Source organism: Scardinius erythrophthalmus, assembly GCF_964197995.2.
Source record: "Scardinius erythrophthalmus genome assembly, chromosome: 13".
Classification (NCBI taxonomy): Eukaryota; Metazoa; Chordata; class Actinopteri; order Cypriniformes; family Leuciscidae; genus Scardinius; species Scardinius erythrophthalmus.
In genome coordinates this window covers 11,946,946-11,963,579 of record NC_138233.1, presented here as the reverse complement: position 1 = coordinate 11,963,579, position 16,634 = coordinate 11,946,946, and the positions used below count along the sequence as shown (strand labels likewise).

At 38.2% G+C, this 16,634-nt stretch overlaps 3 protein-coding genes across 4 annotated transcripts; 2 read left to right on the top strand and 1 right to left on the bottom strand.

Annotated features, from left to right (window-relative positions):
- The first annotated feature begins 676 nt into the window (after window positions 1–676).
- Window positions 677–3,932, top strand: cryba1l1 (crystallin, beta A1, like 1). The gene is made up of 6 exons (XM_081381862.1): window positions 677–927; window positions 1,244–1,326; window positions 1,560–1,678; window positions 1,773–1,914; window positions 2,775–2,917; window positions 3,010–3,932. The coding sequence occupies exons 2-6, from the start codon at window positions 1,252–1,254 to the stop codon at window positions 3,155–3,157; spliced, it is 627 nt and encodes a 208-aa protein (XP_081237988.1). The 5' UTR covers window positions 677–927; window positions 1,244–1,251; the 3' UTR covers window positions 3,158–3,932.
- An 80-nt stretch (window positions 3,933–4,012) lies between these two features.
- Window positions 4,013–10,533, bottom strand: LOC308700926 (uncharacterized protein). Of its 2 annotated transcripts, none has more exons than XM_081382836.1 (5): window positions 10,329–10,533; window positions 9,929–10,016; window positions 8,688–9,835; window positions 6,157–7,636; window positions 4,013–4,722 (listed from the first exon to the last, which is right to left on the bottom strand). In XM_081382836.1, exons 2-5 carry the CDS (start codon window positions 10,014–10,016, stop codon window positions 4,346–4,348), a joined length of 3,093 nt encoding a protein of 1,030 aa, XP_081238962.1. In that variant the 5' UTR covers window positions 10,329–10,533; the 3' UTR covers window positions 4,013–4,345. The 2 variants fall into 2 exon arrangements, with proteins under 2 accessions (XP_081238962.1, XP_081238963.1); XM_081382837.1 differs by having other exon boundaries at window positions 9,315–9,835.
- A 506-nt stretch (window positions 10,534–11,039) lies between these two features.
- tmem33 (transmembrane protein 33) lies at window positions 11,040–16,393 on the top strand. The gene is made up of 8 exons (XM_081382061.1): window positions 11,040–11,163; window positions 11,868–11,947; window positions 12,051–12,145; window positions 13,498–13,685; window positions 13,790–13,857; window positions 13,951–14,084; window positions 14,744–14,827; window positions 15,048–16,393. The coding sequence occupies exons 2-8, from the start codon at window positions 11,894–11,896 to the stop codon at window positions 15,175–15,177; spliced, it is 753 nt and encodes a 250-aa protein (XP_081238187.1). The 5' UTR covers window positions 11,040–11,163; window positions 11,868–11,893; the 3' UTR covers window positions 15,178–16,393.
- The last annotated feature ends 241 nt before the right edge of the window (window positions 16,394–16,634 follow it).

Below are 16,634 nucleotides of genomic sequence, written 5' to 3'. Positions count from 1 at the left end.
TTTTTAACCAGACATTGTAATGTATACATTTGTGACCCTGGATCACAAAACCAGTCTTATGTTGCACGGGTAGCTAACAAAACATTGTATGGGTCAAAATTATAGATTTTTCTTTTATGCCAAAAATCATTAGGATATTAAGTAAAGGTCATGTTCCATGAAGATATTTTGTAAATTTCCCACCTTAAATATATAAAACATTTATTTTTGTGAATGGATGCAGCACTATCGCCAATAGAAATGAACAACTTTAAAGGCGATTTTCTCAATATTTTGATTTTTCTGTACCCTCAGATTCCAGATTTTCAATAGTTGTATCTCGGCCAGATATTGTCCTATCCTAACAATACATCCATACATCAATGGAAAGATTATGTATTCAGCTTTCAGATGATGTATAAATCTAAATTAAAAAAAAATTACACATAAGACTGGTTTTGTGGTCCAGGGTCACATTTGGTCCCTCAAATCTTGAGCACTTGCATGAAAATCAGCATCAACTTTCCTCACTGCACCCACAGCAGCTCAGATACATCATTTCAAATTCACACTCAACTGGAGCAAGTTCACTCAGATAATCCCAGCATTTTGGTCTCATTGTGAACAGGAGTGCTGACCTGCACGAACACACTGGGGCCAAACCCTTTGTGTCTCTTGCTTTCACCCAAAACGCACTGCAGTTGTCAGTGAATGGGCTCACAACACCCATGTGGCGCTTCTATAGTATGTGCTGAGCTGGCGCCCCTGTGGCCTGTCCTAGGCCCATCAGAAGGCAGTCCACGCGCACCGCGCGCACAATGGCGGGAGCGCGCATAGGCGTGCGCGCACGCGGCGGTCGGTATAAAACTGAAGCGCCAGGTTCTCTCAAAGCTCCACGCGAAACAGGCGTTAAGGCGCATGCCACTCTCTAGCTCAGTGACTAAAACGGTAAGAGTCCAAATTACATCTCACCGAGCTCATTGCACAATTATAAACTTTTTATGGTCTACTTTACAAACATCTTCTCAGTATGGCCACATTACGCGACTGGTTTTGATTTAATCTAACAAATTTATTTACATTTTATTATTAATAAAATACCTAATTAATCTATAACATCGATTATTGGATGTTTTAAGTAACTGTTTTATATGTTATAATGATAAAGAACAGTTTACTTCTAATTCTATCACTTTTTTTATCTAATTATTTTAATTGCTATTTAATATGTTTTTCTGTTTCCCCCCCCCCTGTTTGTTTTTAGATATAAAGATGTATAGGTTCAATCGATCCGCCATGATGCAGCCCATGATGAGCTCTGGCATGGGAATGGCTCCTTTCTTCAAGGTAAACTGTCATTAAACACACACACATTCAATCTCTTTTGAAATTACCCATCTTTAATCCCAAAAAATGATTTGTTGTTATAGTGATGCATCTGGATCAATAGAATATGCTGTCACTTTTATTTCATATAGCAAACAAACCCATTTACGTTATTTATTTGAGTACCTTTTGCATATATATTTTAAGAAAATGAAATTTTCACACACTTTACATTTGTGCTTCCGCTATCCTAGGTGACTGTGTTTGAGCAGGAACACTTCCAGGGAAAATGTCAGGAATTCACCTCAGAATGCTGCAACATTCAGGAGTGTGGCTTCGACAACATCCGTTCTATTCGTGTGGAGAGTGGCGCGTGAGTCGTAGTGTTGGTCAAATAAATATGTGCCTATGGGATATTACAACCAATAGTATGTGCCCATGTATGACTGGATGTTCTTTTTCCATAGCTGGGTGGGTTATGAGCACCATGACTTCCAGGGACAGCAGTTCATCCTGGAGAGAGGAGAGTATCCTCACTGGGATGCCTACAGTGGAAACCTGTCCTACCATGTGGAGAGACTCATGTCTTTTAGACCTGTCTACTGTGCTGTGAGTTATTTATTTCCTTTCTTGTACTACAAATCTTAATAGTACACAGTATTTTGTGCAGGCCGATATTTAATAATTATTCGACAAGTGTCCATAACAGATAAAGCGAGTAGCCTTCGACTGGTCATGCAATCTCAACATATCATCCCCAATGAGGCGAGTCGCTCCATGTAAATACAAAAATCAAGAATCAAAAAGTCAAGTCAAATTTAGTTGTATAGCCCTTTTCAAAGTACTCATTGTTTCAAAGCAGCTTTACGGAAAATGATGATGTTAATGTTTATACTATCTTAATATCTTCAAGCCTTATAGTCACATTTAGCAGATTAGAGTCGGCGATAATATAGTTTACATTTTGCAACAATACAAGCAATCAAGCATTTGAGATTTGTAATATAGTATATGTACCATTTTGCAACAACATAAACAATCACATTATATGCTATATAGTACACTGCTTTATGTGAGTGTACAGTATGTAAAATTGGATGTACTATATATCCAACTTTAATTATATATTGCTGGTCGATAAAAGTTTACATTCTGTGACAGTATAAACAATCAAGTTAAGATTTGCTGTATAGTAAGAATCACTTTACGTGAGAGTACTGTATGTATCAAGGTAAAGTTGGATATACATTTAGGTTTTATTAGACTACTGATATGATCTTTATCTCATGTAATGTACAACATATATATTCAAACTATTCTCTATTTATTCTAGCACAATTTATTTATCTCTTAAACTTTTTAAATGAGGTAAAAAATTAACGCCTGCACCTTTATATATTTGTATGTGATATATAATCACTTGAATATGTCGATATATGGGGTCAAACGCTCTCTCGCTGTCCCCTCAGTCTCACCAGAGCAGTCGCATGATGATCTTCGAGAGGGAAAATTTCTTGGGCCGCAATGTGGAGGTGTGTGACGACTACCCCTCTCTGCAGGCCATGGGATGGTGTAGCCCTGAAGTGGGCTCCATGCATGTGCAGTGTGGCGCGTGAGTCTCTTCTTTAGATTTTCTCTGGGTTTCTCTACATTTCCTTCCAGCACAGAAATCCCTGACCCTCATTTCTCCATCTATGCGTGTAGTTTCGTGTGTTACGAGTTCCCAGGATACAAGGGAAGGCAGTACATCATGGAGTGTGAGAGGCACAGCGGAGACTATCAGCACTGGAGAAACTGGGGTTCCCACAGCCAGACCCCTCAGATCCAGTCCATCCGCAGAATCCAGCACTAAGAGCTCAGCCTCACCAGGGGACACTACACCAATCACCCTGCCGCCCGACAAACACGCTTTACACAAACACGCACTCACACTGTATTTCCTAACGAGTGTCTTTTTATCGCTTGGAACACACACACACATACCATCGTGTCTTACACGAGGGTGCCAATCAGTTACTGACAATGACTAATGTCAGGTGCTAAACGACACCTTCCCGAGGTGCTCAACACAACCAATGCAAACCAAGCTAAGTTAGGCCATATCCCTGGATGGGGACTGGCTGAGAGCAGCTCAGGTGTAATGTGTAGGAGGACAAAAACATCATGAATAAATGCTTAATAAATAAACCTGTGTTCACTTTAGTGACTGTGCAGTTATTGTGTGAAGATGTTACATTAAGTATATTCATTTCTTTATAACAAATGCAAAATCCAGTTCCTTACACAACATTAAGTTTTCAAATAAACACGAATAGTATAGATATGTGGAAAGGTGCTATTTGTAAAGTTTAGGGAATATATTACACATTCAATTTATAATAAATCACTGCTGATGCTTCTAATTAAAGCAAATGTGATGAGTTTCTCATATGTTCCTATCAAAATCTTTGCACTTTTTGTGTGGGTATTGTTATAGGACAGTCAGTAATAATGGAGAAGTTGTGAACAATGTTGATTCATAACACATGTAAACTCAGAAATCAGATGTCAAATTTGCTGGAATTTCTCTAGTTGACAGGTGCTTTTTGCCTGCCGTCCTAGACAAATCAAACTTTGTCAAGAAGTACATGAATTTATTCTTTCACTATACATGATTTAGTATTATCGAACATGTAGATTTGTATTTGAACACAAGAACAACTAAGGTCTGATCCATGTCTTTTTATTCTGAACATGGGAAACGACAAGCAAACACTGCGGACATTAATTATGCAGTCTAATTATTTATAAGAAGGCATGGTTGTCACACAAATAAACAACTTTAACATTCAGAACTTAAAACTATAAAAATTTCTGATGCCTGAAACTGAAGCCACCAAAGTCAAAATAGCAAATACTGCCAACTGTCACATTTGTGTAAACTCTGTATTGAATTATATACAGGGAAAAGGTACCATATACTACAAATATGCATTGATGCACATTTATTAAGTACTTTAAAGCTAAACTGTGTTAAACAGTAACGGAAATTTGTCCATGTTTAATTGGATCCTAAACTTATCACATCAATCTCGTAGTCTTCGTCATCGTCCTCCTCCTCCTCTGTGCTGAGCACAATGTCCACAGTAACCGGCAGCACAGAGAAGGACTCGGACAAAGAACTAGAGACCTCCACGACATCAACATCCTCATCCTCATCTAAACTGTCTGTGGCCCCTTGTGTATTTCGGAGTTTCTCAAGAGGCACGGTGGGGTCCAGTGCATGCGAGACAAAAGGCATGTCTGACATGTTTTTAAACATGACGCCCTCTGTGCTGCATCTTTGAAAAGGAGAATCATTGGGAGAGTCAGCAGGCTCAAGTCTTGCTTTGTTGTAGCTGTTCTCCATCAGTTTCTCTCCATTTGACATTCTGCAATCTGTGAATAGATAATTACCAGAGAAAAGTACTATAAAAAAACTGATCATTATTTTCATGTTATTGCTAATTACCACTTTTTTCTGCCACAATTTAAAAGATAATTGCGACTTTTTATCTCACATTTCAGATTTTTTTTTTATAACTCCTAATTGCTTTTATAAAGTCCATATTGAAAAAGGTTTTATGGCTCGGTTTCGCAGACATGGCTTAGATTAAGCTAGGATTAGGCCTTAGTTCAATTAGGGCATTTAAAGTAGCTTTTATAAACATGACTTAGAAAAGAAACATGGAAGCTTGTTTCCGCCACAGCATAAAACATTTTAAAAGATAATTGCGACTTTTTATCTCACAATTTCGAGTTTACATCTCACAATTCTGACTTTATATCACGCTATTCTGTCTTTATAACATAATTGCGAGTTTACATCTTTTACATCAGATTTTCTCAGAATTGTGAGATATAAACTCACAATTGTTAGATATAAAGTCCAATTCTAAGGAAAAAACCCACTTCTTTTTTTTACCTCAGATTCAGAATAGTTTATATCTCACAATTCTGACTTTATAACACGCAATTGCGACTTTATATCATGCAATTCTGACTTTATATCTCCCAATTGCGTATTATAAATTCAGAATTGTGTGATATAAAGTCGCAATTGCGAGAAAAAAAGTCAGAATTCTGACTTTATAAGACGCAATTGCGACTTTATTTCACGCAATTCTGACTATATCTCGCAGTTCTGACTTTATAACACGCAATTGCGACTTTATTTCACGCAATTCTGACTTTATATCTCGCAATTCTGATAAATAAAGTCAGGATTGCGAGATGTAAACTCGCAATTGTGAGATGAAAAGTCGCAATTATCTTTTAAAATGTTTTATTCTGTGGCGGAAACAAGCTTCCATAGAAACATTACTGGTGTGCATCTTGAGAAAATAAATCTTAAGATCATCAGTTGCTTTCAGATATAAGTTGCTTTCAGTTAAAACAGCTCAAACATGCATGTTAGTCTGGGACTAGGCTTAAGCCTTGTCTGTGAAATCAGGGTTATATCTCACAACTCTGACTTTATAACACGCAATTGTGAGTCTATTTCACATAATCCTGAGAAAAACAAAAAAAGGTCAGAATTGTGAGATGTAAACTCGCAATTGCGAGAACAAAAGTCTGAACTGTGAGATGACAAGTCACAATTACCTTTTTAAATGTTTTATTTAGCGGAGTAAAGAAGCTTTCATAAATAAAACAATATACAGTAAAAAAATCATTTTGAGATTTGCTAAATATTGTATTTAATTAAATGAAACAAATTAATTTTAAGTGAGCACTAGATGGATACAAAGGTAATATAAATGTAAAATACACATCCAATATCGGCCAAATCATAACAATCTCTAAGATCGACAAACTGTTGTGAGCTCTTACCTTTAGGCAGAGTCTGCTGAAGGCACATGGCCATCTGGTTGCCAACCTCCTCCATTCTCCCTTTTGTTTCCTCATCTTTTTGATTTATTCTGCTATTATTGTGCTCTTCGACCATAATTCCACCATCCATCTCTGTGTTGTTAGTCATTTGCACCTCAGCTCCATGTACTTGCGTGTTTTTCAGCCTCCCCTCTCCTTTCGTTTTCATCACAGCCCGCATTCTGTGATCTTCTCCCTTTTGCTCTTCCTCTCTATTCTGCTGATTTTCCAAGATCTTTTTCATTAATTCAAAAGCAGACAGAGCTGGACGGGACCCAGTGGTTTTATTCTTTGTGACTGGCAGTTTGGGTTGTGAAGTCCCTGTACTGCACTGCACCTTTAACGTTCTTCCCTCCAGAAGAGTTTTGGTCGCGTCTCTTTTAGCGTGACCCACTCGTTTCTTTTTTACAAGACTGGTCGCTTTGCGATCATGCAACTCTGAGGATTTTGACCCATCTAAAGTCTTCTGTAAGGTCTTTTGAAGCGTTGTTTTTGTGGTACACTTCACATTGCGAGCACTTGCTGTGTTTATGACTCTCCTCAATGCGCTCGCAACACTGCAGCTTGAGTCAACTGCGCTGCTGCTGCTGCCTTTTTGCTCACCATGCAGCTTTCTGTTTTGTCTTTTCTTCTCCCTCGGTAGAGAAGCTTCCACGTTTGGCTTCTCTAGTCGTTCTTTTTTCCTTCCTCTCTTCGATTTTGCAGGTAGCTCGTTTCTCCTAGGCAGTTCTTCAAAAATTTCCAGCTTCCTCTTCCTACTCTGGCTTCTGGTCATCCTGCCATTTTCAGGCTTCTCTTCACCTTGCTGTGCTAGGGATTTCTCCATTGTCACATCTGACACCTGCCAATAACCTGATGGTTTCTGCGGTTTATGATCAAATGAGACTTGTGGTCTGTTCTTGGATAATGAGGCATTTGCCCCCTGTGTTGTTGTGTTCATAGAAGTGGCATGTGAAGCTGATGTGTTTGTATGTCCAAAGGTCTGGCTACCATCTGTTACGTTGGGCACCATCCCATCTTGAACATCTGAATCGCTTACACTAACGTGTTGCTCAAACGTTCTCAGAAAACTGTCAAGTATGTCAGTCAGCTCACCTTCAGACTGTGGTTGGACTAAACCAAGATCTGTGAGCTTCACCGTAGACTGCGCTCCTGGATGATCCACGTTGGAATCTACATTGACAGTATTTGGAATTCCGTTCTGATTGTTGGGCATGAAAGGGAGCTGTGCAATGACGTCATCTATCAGCCAGTCCATTGGCTGAGTGAGGCTGGTCTGATTGGCGACTGGGAGAGGAGCAGTGTGCATCAGGGATGGAGCCGGAGGGTTCATGGTTTTCTGCTCAGGTGCTGATGTTCCACTGAAATTTCTGGAAACATTTTGTTGGGGCAAGGGATGTTTGCGGGGGCGACCTCTTCGTCTTGGGGGCGGAGCGGCATCCTACAGAAAAAGTGACAAATGTTTTATTTCAGAGAATATTTGAGTGACTGCTTTGTTGCATTTGTATTTACAATTTGAAGGGGTCATATCGTGCATTTTGTAATCATTTTATATATGTTTTATTTTTTAAATCAAACGTTTGGTGTTGGAAAGATTTTTTAAAATGTTTCTTAAAGAAGTATCTTATGAAGTCTCCAAGGCTGCATTTATTTGATCACAAATACTGGAATATTATGAAATAATATTACAATTTAAAAGAACTGTTTTCTATTGGAATATATTTTAAAATGTAGTTTACTCTTGTGACAGCAAAGCTGAATTTTCAGCATCATTACTCTAGTCTTCAATGTCCTATGATCCTTCAGAAATCATTCTAATAAGATGATAATATGCTGAGATACTAATTCATTTCTTATTATTATCAATGTTGAAACCAGTTGGGCTTCTTTATTAATATAATATAATATAATATAATATAATATATAATGAATCATATTTTTACAGGATTCTTTGACGAAAGTTTAAATGAACAGCGTTTATTTAAAATAGAAACGTTAATTGAAATAGAAACTTTTGTAACATTATAAGCTTTTGTAGAAATGTTTGTAAAATTATAAATGTCTTCACTGTCACTTTTGATCCTTTCTGGTCTTTCTGACCCCAAACTTTTGGAGTGTATTCTTAATAATTTAAATATTTTTTTGACATACAAGCATCATGTGTCATTGGATTCATCTATTGGACATTGTGCAAATTCGGAACGAGACATTTTAGTCTCAATGAATGGTCTTTTCGGATCTTGGATGATGCTTTGAACACTGCAAGTTACAGTATGTGTCCATGTATTCATTAAGCAGATGCTTTTTTCCAAAGTAACACTTTTTAATCACTTTTTCCACAAAAGATCAAGGGAATTTTGATTGATCATGATATGAATCATTTAAATAATTTATTCAAACTTTAACGTGAATAAAAATCAAGGATTTTTGTTATGTTTTAGTCATACCTCCTTATTATACCTTCTTATCTGAAGATGTCGTGAGACACCTACCTGACACACTGGTTCTACCAATCTGCTTCTGCTCCCTGTCTTTCTCTGTCTGGGTCTGGCCCTTGATGAAGACTTGCCTTTCTCTCCTTCCTCTTTCATCACTCCTCTGCCTTGTCGTCTCCTCCTCTCTTGATTTTTGAACATTTGTCTCAAATCTAGCCTCCTGCCAACCCTACCACCACCTTGCCCCATCCAGGCTGACCTTGCCACCCTTCCGAACCTATTCATATTTTGCTCTCTTTTACAAATATTCAATACTTCTCCCTTGAGAGCGAATCCTTCGCTTAACCCCGCCCTTCGCCCCCTTCTTGCCCTTCCCTCAGTTTTAATGTCCCCTTTCATCCCTCTCTGACTCTGCTGCCTTTGACCTACACCCTGCGAGATGTTAGGGTCAAGGAAGTAGTTGATAAAACCTGGGATATTGTTCTCAAATTGTGCAAATGCTTCTAAAACACACTCCTCGCCCTCTAAAACGCTCCCCAATGTTACTCTTTCCTGATTAGCCAATTGCTCAACACATGTACTATGAGAAGGGTGAGGGTGAGTTGGCAGTGGGGTTGGAGGCTGCTGGTATGAAGCTGCAGGGGGACATACGTAGACCTGGGGCAAACAGGCAGGTCCACTCACTGTGGGATACATAGGGGTTTCAGGGACCACATCCATGACTTGAAAGGAAGGCATGTTCTCTGGATTACTCTGGCCGTTTTTAAGTGTTGCTAGGCCATCGGTATACGTGCAGAGGCCCTGATCACTCCTCCATGACGACGGACCAATTACAGTTTCAATTGTTCCTTTAGGGTTTTGATATTCAGAGGGGAGTGTTGGAACAGACTCAGTCTGGCACTCTCTCTCTGCCACCTCTTTCATCCACTCCGTCTGTATGTTTTGCTCAGTTGTCAACCTCTTTGCTTCTCGTTGAGGTATGTTGATGCCTAGTTTGCAGGCTGCTAATAGGACTTCCTCTTTGTCCTCTTTGAACTGACCTGAGTACAGCAGACTGACCAGACTGAGCAACGTGCATGCCTCTACGGCTTGGACTTCAATCAGTCGTCTCTGCCCATTTCGGGGCGATGGCATGGATGACAGAGTTCCACAGAGCTTTGGGCTGAAGGCAGACAACACACAGCTGTGCACTGGCACTGAAACACCTGGACAGGGGTGGAGAAAGTACAGTAAAGATAATGGAGGATGGAAAAGGATCGACTAATGTGCAGAGGATGGACTTCTGTGAGATGCCTAACCTTGAGTCTGCAGCACAGTATCACAGAACTCTGCCCTGCTCTGCTGTTTTTGCAGCTCTTTCACGAGAAGCGCCTCGAACGTCAACATCTGTGACAAACGCAGGCATACACAGACACAAATGCAGAGCATTATAAATTTACAATGACGTTTTCCGTGCATCTTTGCTGGAGTACAGACACCTGGATAGGGTGGGAACCGTGCACGCTGATCACATGGGATGTCGCGAGACATGCACAAAGTTGTTAACATGTTTTTTTTTTCATGCACTCCACTGGAAATTATAAATATATACATATTTAATTGTTTAATCGATGTTTGCATCGTTCCATGCTTGATATAGACACTAACCCAGTCGTCAACAGTCAAAACAGTCTCAGCGAATAAAAACTATTTACTGACCTTCTGCCGTTATGACATGAGAAACAGAACCTGCAATAACGGGTGTCTTTTATCCAAAATTGTCTATCCAGTGTGTGTCGAGGTCACTGGACTTTAAGAAAGGTCGCGCGTGCATCACTACAAACTCGTGGAGCTCTACAGGTTTGCGCACACCCACACCACGGCCGCCGCGCTGAACTGACTCAAGCATTTCCACCGTGGCTCTGAGGCCGTACCTTTCCAACTAACAGCTTTCTCTCGTTTTTTTATTTATTTATTTTTTCAATTTTTTTTATTTTATTTTATTATTATTATTATAGATGTATAAGTGATGACCGCAGAAATAAAGGCACATTTTATGCGTCCGCGTGAGAGTGTTTTTTTTATTTATTTTATTTTTTACATTTTCCGAATAAAATGTTAATGGAGACCGTGCATTTGGACACGATGCACGATGTGTTCTGAGTGGTTTTAGCGTGTTTCTGGTGTGGTTTATAGGTAGTTATTTATAGTTGTTTATGTTATTTGTGGTCACAAACAGATATTTGTATTATCATTATTTGTTATTTATATATTATATTATTATGGAGTATATGTGAAATATTTTAGGCAGATATTTGAAATAAAAAAGCAAACAACACAAAACTGACAGCTGTTGATTGACAACGGTGGCGCGCCAATAAAATTTAGTAAATCTTATGGTTTTTAAATATCGCGAGATTTCGGCAGTCTGCAGAGGTCGCGAGGTCGCCTCAGCTGACCAACCTCTTCGTTCATTATTCCAGCGCGTGCGCCCCGAGCGGTGAAATAAAGCCGATTTTCCTCACAAAAACTGATAATTACAGATATATCACAGGTATTAATATTTATCTTTATCTATCTTTTATGTATTTTTGGCAGTATTAATACCCGCACAAGTTGGCGGTATTTCAGGGCTGTCAGTGGTTGTAGTCGGGCTGTGTGAAGTGTTAGCTTGTCGGCTACATTGTTAGCTCCTCAGGGTAATGATGAGTGTTCTAGATTTTTCCAACATTTTTCAACTGAAATGAATTGGCTGCTTTATAACTACCCAATGGACCACACTTTTAATTTATTTAAGTATTTATTAAACTGACAAGTGCACAGTAATATTCACATCTGTCATTTGTTTGTTGTCATGATGACTAGTCAGCAGTTACATTGACAAGTGTAGTTCTGGTTTGGGTCGATATTATTGAAGTATTATTGCTTTGTGGTAGCGCCTTGGTGATAAACAAGACAAATATTTTCCCCCCCGATAATTTGTTGTAAGAAAGCGTCATGTTTCATAAGTATAATTAAATCGAGCTTGTTGTTAGAGCTAATGTGCTTGTGACTTTGCCCACCCCCACACCTGACAACCACACAAAGAGTAACGTTAACTGCTTAAAAACGGTTTCAGGTTTTAGAAAGATTAACTCAAGTCATTTAGTCTCTTCCTTCATTCCAAGAGTTAATAATAAACCTGGGTGCATGATTGTGTAAAGCCTATTATCTAAAATATTGCATGCAATGCAAGCTTATGATGTTATTTCTCTCAAGAAATCAAGCCTTCTAATATCTGAAAGATGGCAGACACGGAGCAAAGGAGTCCACCTCCTCCCCCTCAGGCTGGACCTGTGGTAAGTGCTACTTTTTTATGAATATATTTTTTAATATTTCCGTACCTTTTTAATTGCTTCATTTGAGAATGTTATGATTTATTATCATATCAATGTGTTACAGCAATTCCTCTTGAGTAATAAGCTGGAAACGGCTATGTGGCTGTCACGGCTGTTCACTGTCTACTGTTCCATCATGTTCATTCTACCTCTGCTTGGGTGAGTCACGTTCTTTTGCAAGGCATTTTCACAAGCTTCTTAACTGTCACCCCCCTTTTTGAGCATAGACGTGAATATGCACTATCCAAACTTAAATGGTTTAAATTCATGAATGCTCTGGAATACAGAGCTATAAAGCCAATGTATTGTACTAAACATTTTTTTAAATACAAAATATATATTTTACAGATAATTTTTAATCCAAAAATGCTGTAAAATCAAAACCATATGTTTAACCAAGTTCCATATTTAAAGTTGATATCACAAAAATTGAAGTACCTATGAGATTTTTAGGTGTTATACCAAAAATAGCCACTGGATGACAACCACATTCTATTGATTTTTTTTGTGATGCATTCTCCTGTCACAAATGAATACATTTAGTCACAATATCACTTCTATCACAAAACAATCACCAAATATATGACCTTGAGTCTCAGACCTTTCTGATGATATGTGATTTGTCAAGATTAGAAAAGATTGATTATAAAAAGTGCAGTAATTTTTTTTTTAAATAAAACATGACACTGCCCACTAAGGGGAGGAGCCTGCTAAATTTAATTTAAAGGGTCAGTTTACCCAAAAATGATATTTCAGTCATTAATTACTCACCCTCATTTCGTTCCAAACCCGTAAGACTTTCGTTCATCTTCGAAACATGAATGAAGATATTTTTCGAAGAAATCCCAGAGCTTTCTGACCCCTGCATAGACATCAACGCAACGACCACTTTCAAGGCCCAGAAAGGTAGTAAAGACGTCTTTAAAATAGTCCTTGTGACTACAGTGGTTCAACCTTAAGGTTATGAAGCGAAGAGAAATGTTTCTGCGTGGGAAGTGAGTGCAGCGCTTCAGGGTTCTGCAGCAGAACGCCGCCTCGTTATTGGCCAGCCCCTGCATCAGCATCACACGCACATGTTGTGCTGCTCACGTGTACGGCGTCGTTCAAGGGCTGCACTGTGTGTCTACAACGTAAACGGGGAAGAGAAGAAATGGTTGAATAAAGTCGTTATTTTTGTTTTTTTTGTATTCTCGTCACTTCATAAATTTAAGGTTGAACCACTGTAGTCACATGGACTATTTTAACGATGTCTTTACTATCTTTCTGGGCCTTGAAATTGGTCATTCCGTTGCTGTCTATGGAGGGGGATGATTAATATATTATGTGAAAGCAAAAAAAGGCAAGTTTCCCGCTAGCGGGACAGTGACAGTTAAGGGATTAAAAGAATTATACATTGTGGAATCACATTATTATGATGAGGACTATTTAGGGTGGTAAGGACACATCCACGCTCATACATTTAAAAAGAATTGAAAGATTGGGAGAAGAATAATTGCTTTTTCTCTGTCCAGGCCACAAGCAGCTGCTAACTTCTATCAGAGGGCATTGCTGGCAAACGCCTTGACCAGCGCTCTGCGTCTGCACCAGAGACTTCCTCACTTTCAGCTAAGCAGAGCCTTCCTGGCTCAGGCCTTACAGGAGGATAGCTGCCACTATCTCCTCTACTCCCTCATCCTAGTCAACTCCTACCCTATCACAAGTATCCTTGAAGATATGATGAAGAATATTTTAAGGGAAAATATCTGGTTTTCTTTGTGTTATGGCATCATTTTGTCTTTATGCAGCCTTGACTTGTGTTGTCAGTGAGCATATTTCCTGTGTTCCTCTTCTCACTTCTCCACGCGACCACCTATACTAAAAAAGTCCTTGATGTAAGTCTCTACCCTTCTCATTTGCGTAGCTGAGATGTATTTTTGTTGTAATTCCAGCCTGATTTTTCTTTTTTGTCTGTCATCTGTCCTCAGACCATGGGCCCAAACAGCCTTATGTTTGTGAGGAACTTTCTGAACAAGCTCACAGTCAATCAGCAGAACATCCTAAAGTTTATCGCGTGCAATGAGATCTTCTTGATGCCAGCCACAGTCTTCATGCTCTTCAGGTAAGGATTCTTAACCCTGTAAAGCCTGACATGAAATAATAGTCAGAAAATCAAATTTTTCTTTTAAATAAAACCATTTCTTGAACCTTTAGACAATCTTTTTTTTTTTTTTTTTACTTAGATTTTTGTTGAGTATCACAGTTGATAAATCAGGCCTTTATGACTCAGATAGTATGATATTCTGAGAATATCAAGCTCATACTAGAGGTGGGGGAAAAAACACTCCAGTTTTATTCTAATGTCCAAACTGAGCAAAAATCTGTAATCTGGTGGATTTATATGGACAAAAACAATAAATGAGTCATTCTTATGTTTACTTTCTAAAAACCAGTAAAGATTTCACAGCAAAAAGACGTGTACCACAACCTCAAGGTTGACATTTTTAGTATTATACTAAAAAGACTTTTACCTGCTAAAAAAAAAAAAGTATAAACTATCAATCAGACGACAGAAGGCATGTAGTAGATTGTGTAAGTTTTTAAGCAAAGTTTTGAACATGTTGAAAATGTAGAGGCCTAAGAAATTTATATATGAAATATAATACAGTGGGCTTTATAGGGTGTAAAAAAGAAGTTATTTTGTTCCGGTAAAAAGCTTGATTAAAGCCAAACTGTGTTTCTTGTAATAAGATGGAATGAATTTTGGTTTGTGGTTCACAGTGGCCAGGGCAGTTTGCTTCAGCCCTTCATCTACTATCGGTTTCTCACTCTGCGCTATACATCAAGACGCAACCCGTACTGCCGGTAAGAATCATGTACACACTGACTAGTGTTATTTGTACACATACACACTTTCCCCAAAATAAGGGGAAATTTATATTGTTTTCATTTTCTGTGGAAAATGAAATATTTAGAGCAAGCCAAACTATTTAATCAGATCATTGATGTTTAAATGTATATTTAATCATGTTTAAAAAAACATGAGCCCTCTATGAGTGTTTGATTTGTGTTTGTGTCCTGTCAGGACTCTGTTCACCGAGCTGAGGATCTTACTGGAGCATTTTGTGATGAAGCCCATTTGCCCTGCCTTCTTCAGGAGGATGTGCCTCAACAGCATTGCCTTCATTAGCCGCCTTGCTCCCACTGGCGTCTAACTGCTCTCTCTGAACATTCACACATTACTACAGTTCACAGATTGGGACAGTTTCAAGATTGACTTAACAAGCAAGATGGCCAAGTCTGATCACTCAGAGATGGATGTCCTCCTCTGCACTGAGGCGTTTGCTGTTTGGAGAGACTCTATCAATCGGACTGCTTCCAAAAAAACAAATCAGCCAGAAGATGTATCTCTGTGCACAGTTGTCTGTTAAAGGGGTACAACTTTTTTTCAGTTCATTAGAGCTTTTATATTGATATTGATTTTTGGGGTGTAATCCCTTGAGATATTGAATCTTAAATGCTAGGTTAAATAGATATAGCTCTTAATAGCTTGTCCTTCTAATGAGTTCATGCGACTCTGGAAACTCAAATTTCAGCTGTCATTATAATTGTCTGGTCATCAGTTTGATTCCATTTTTATATGTTCTTGCTAAGATTTTTTTTTTTATTATTATTATTGTACTGGATTACCTTGAAAATCTTAATGTACCTTTCCCCCAAGCATTTCCCAATATTTGACCATGATCTAAATGCCATTTGAGTTCATGAAGTTTTAAATGTTACTTCAGGATGCCTTCTTCATATGAACAGATGACCAAGGTGTAAATATCCTGTGATTCTCATCCATCACATAGAGAGCCCTATACTTAACTGTTCTTTGCCTTCAATGCTATTTATTGTCAGGGCAAGTTTTTTGCATTTTAGAATTTGTCAATTATTTGCTTGTTCAAGGCATGTTGTCTGTATTTATTGCCACTGTTTATAACTATGGTCTGTGTAGATGAATAAAATCTATGATCTAATAATAAATTGTAACTAATATTGGTGATGGTTTAATTTCAGAGACTAAAACCGTTAAAGTTGTTACTGAACAAGATAACGTAAGCAGTGGCTTGCCTGTGTATTAGAGCTGACGTGTAACCGATCATTTAAAATACCAAGACTAGTACAAAAACAATTGGATTGTTCAAGGATCTGTCAGTGACAGTTTCTGTTGTATGTAAAACATGTTATGGTTATGATAGTACTGGCCACTAAAATATATTTAGCTGTTTTGAGCTCGCTCTGTTCATATTACTGTAACATGCTGTCAAAGGACTATATATTTGTGGAATTTTGCTATTTATATTAATGAATACATATATACATTTTTTGGGGGGCAACAAACACTTAAGGTCATGCTGTGTATTAAACTAATATTGATCAACTTCCAAAAGTATATAAAAAACTTTTTTTTAACATTGTACTTTAACATTTTAAATTGTAACCAACAATGTCCTTTAGCCATAATGCTGCACAGCCTCTATACTAGTTCCTTGCGTAGTACACAACCTTCAGCATTGCTTTTATAACACTTTACAGCAAGGTCCTTTTATCACCAGCTTCATTGCTATAATAGCATCATTCTTTAAGTATTAAAGCTTATTAATTTCAACATTTACAAATATTAAAA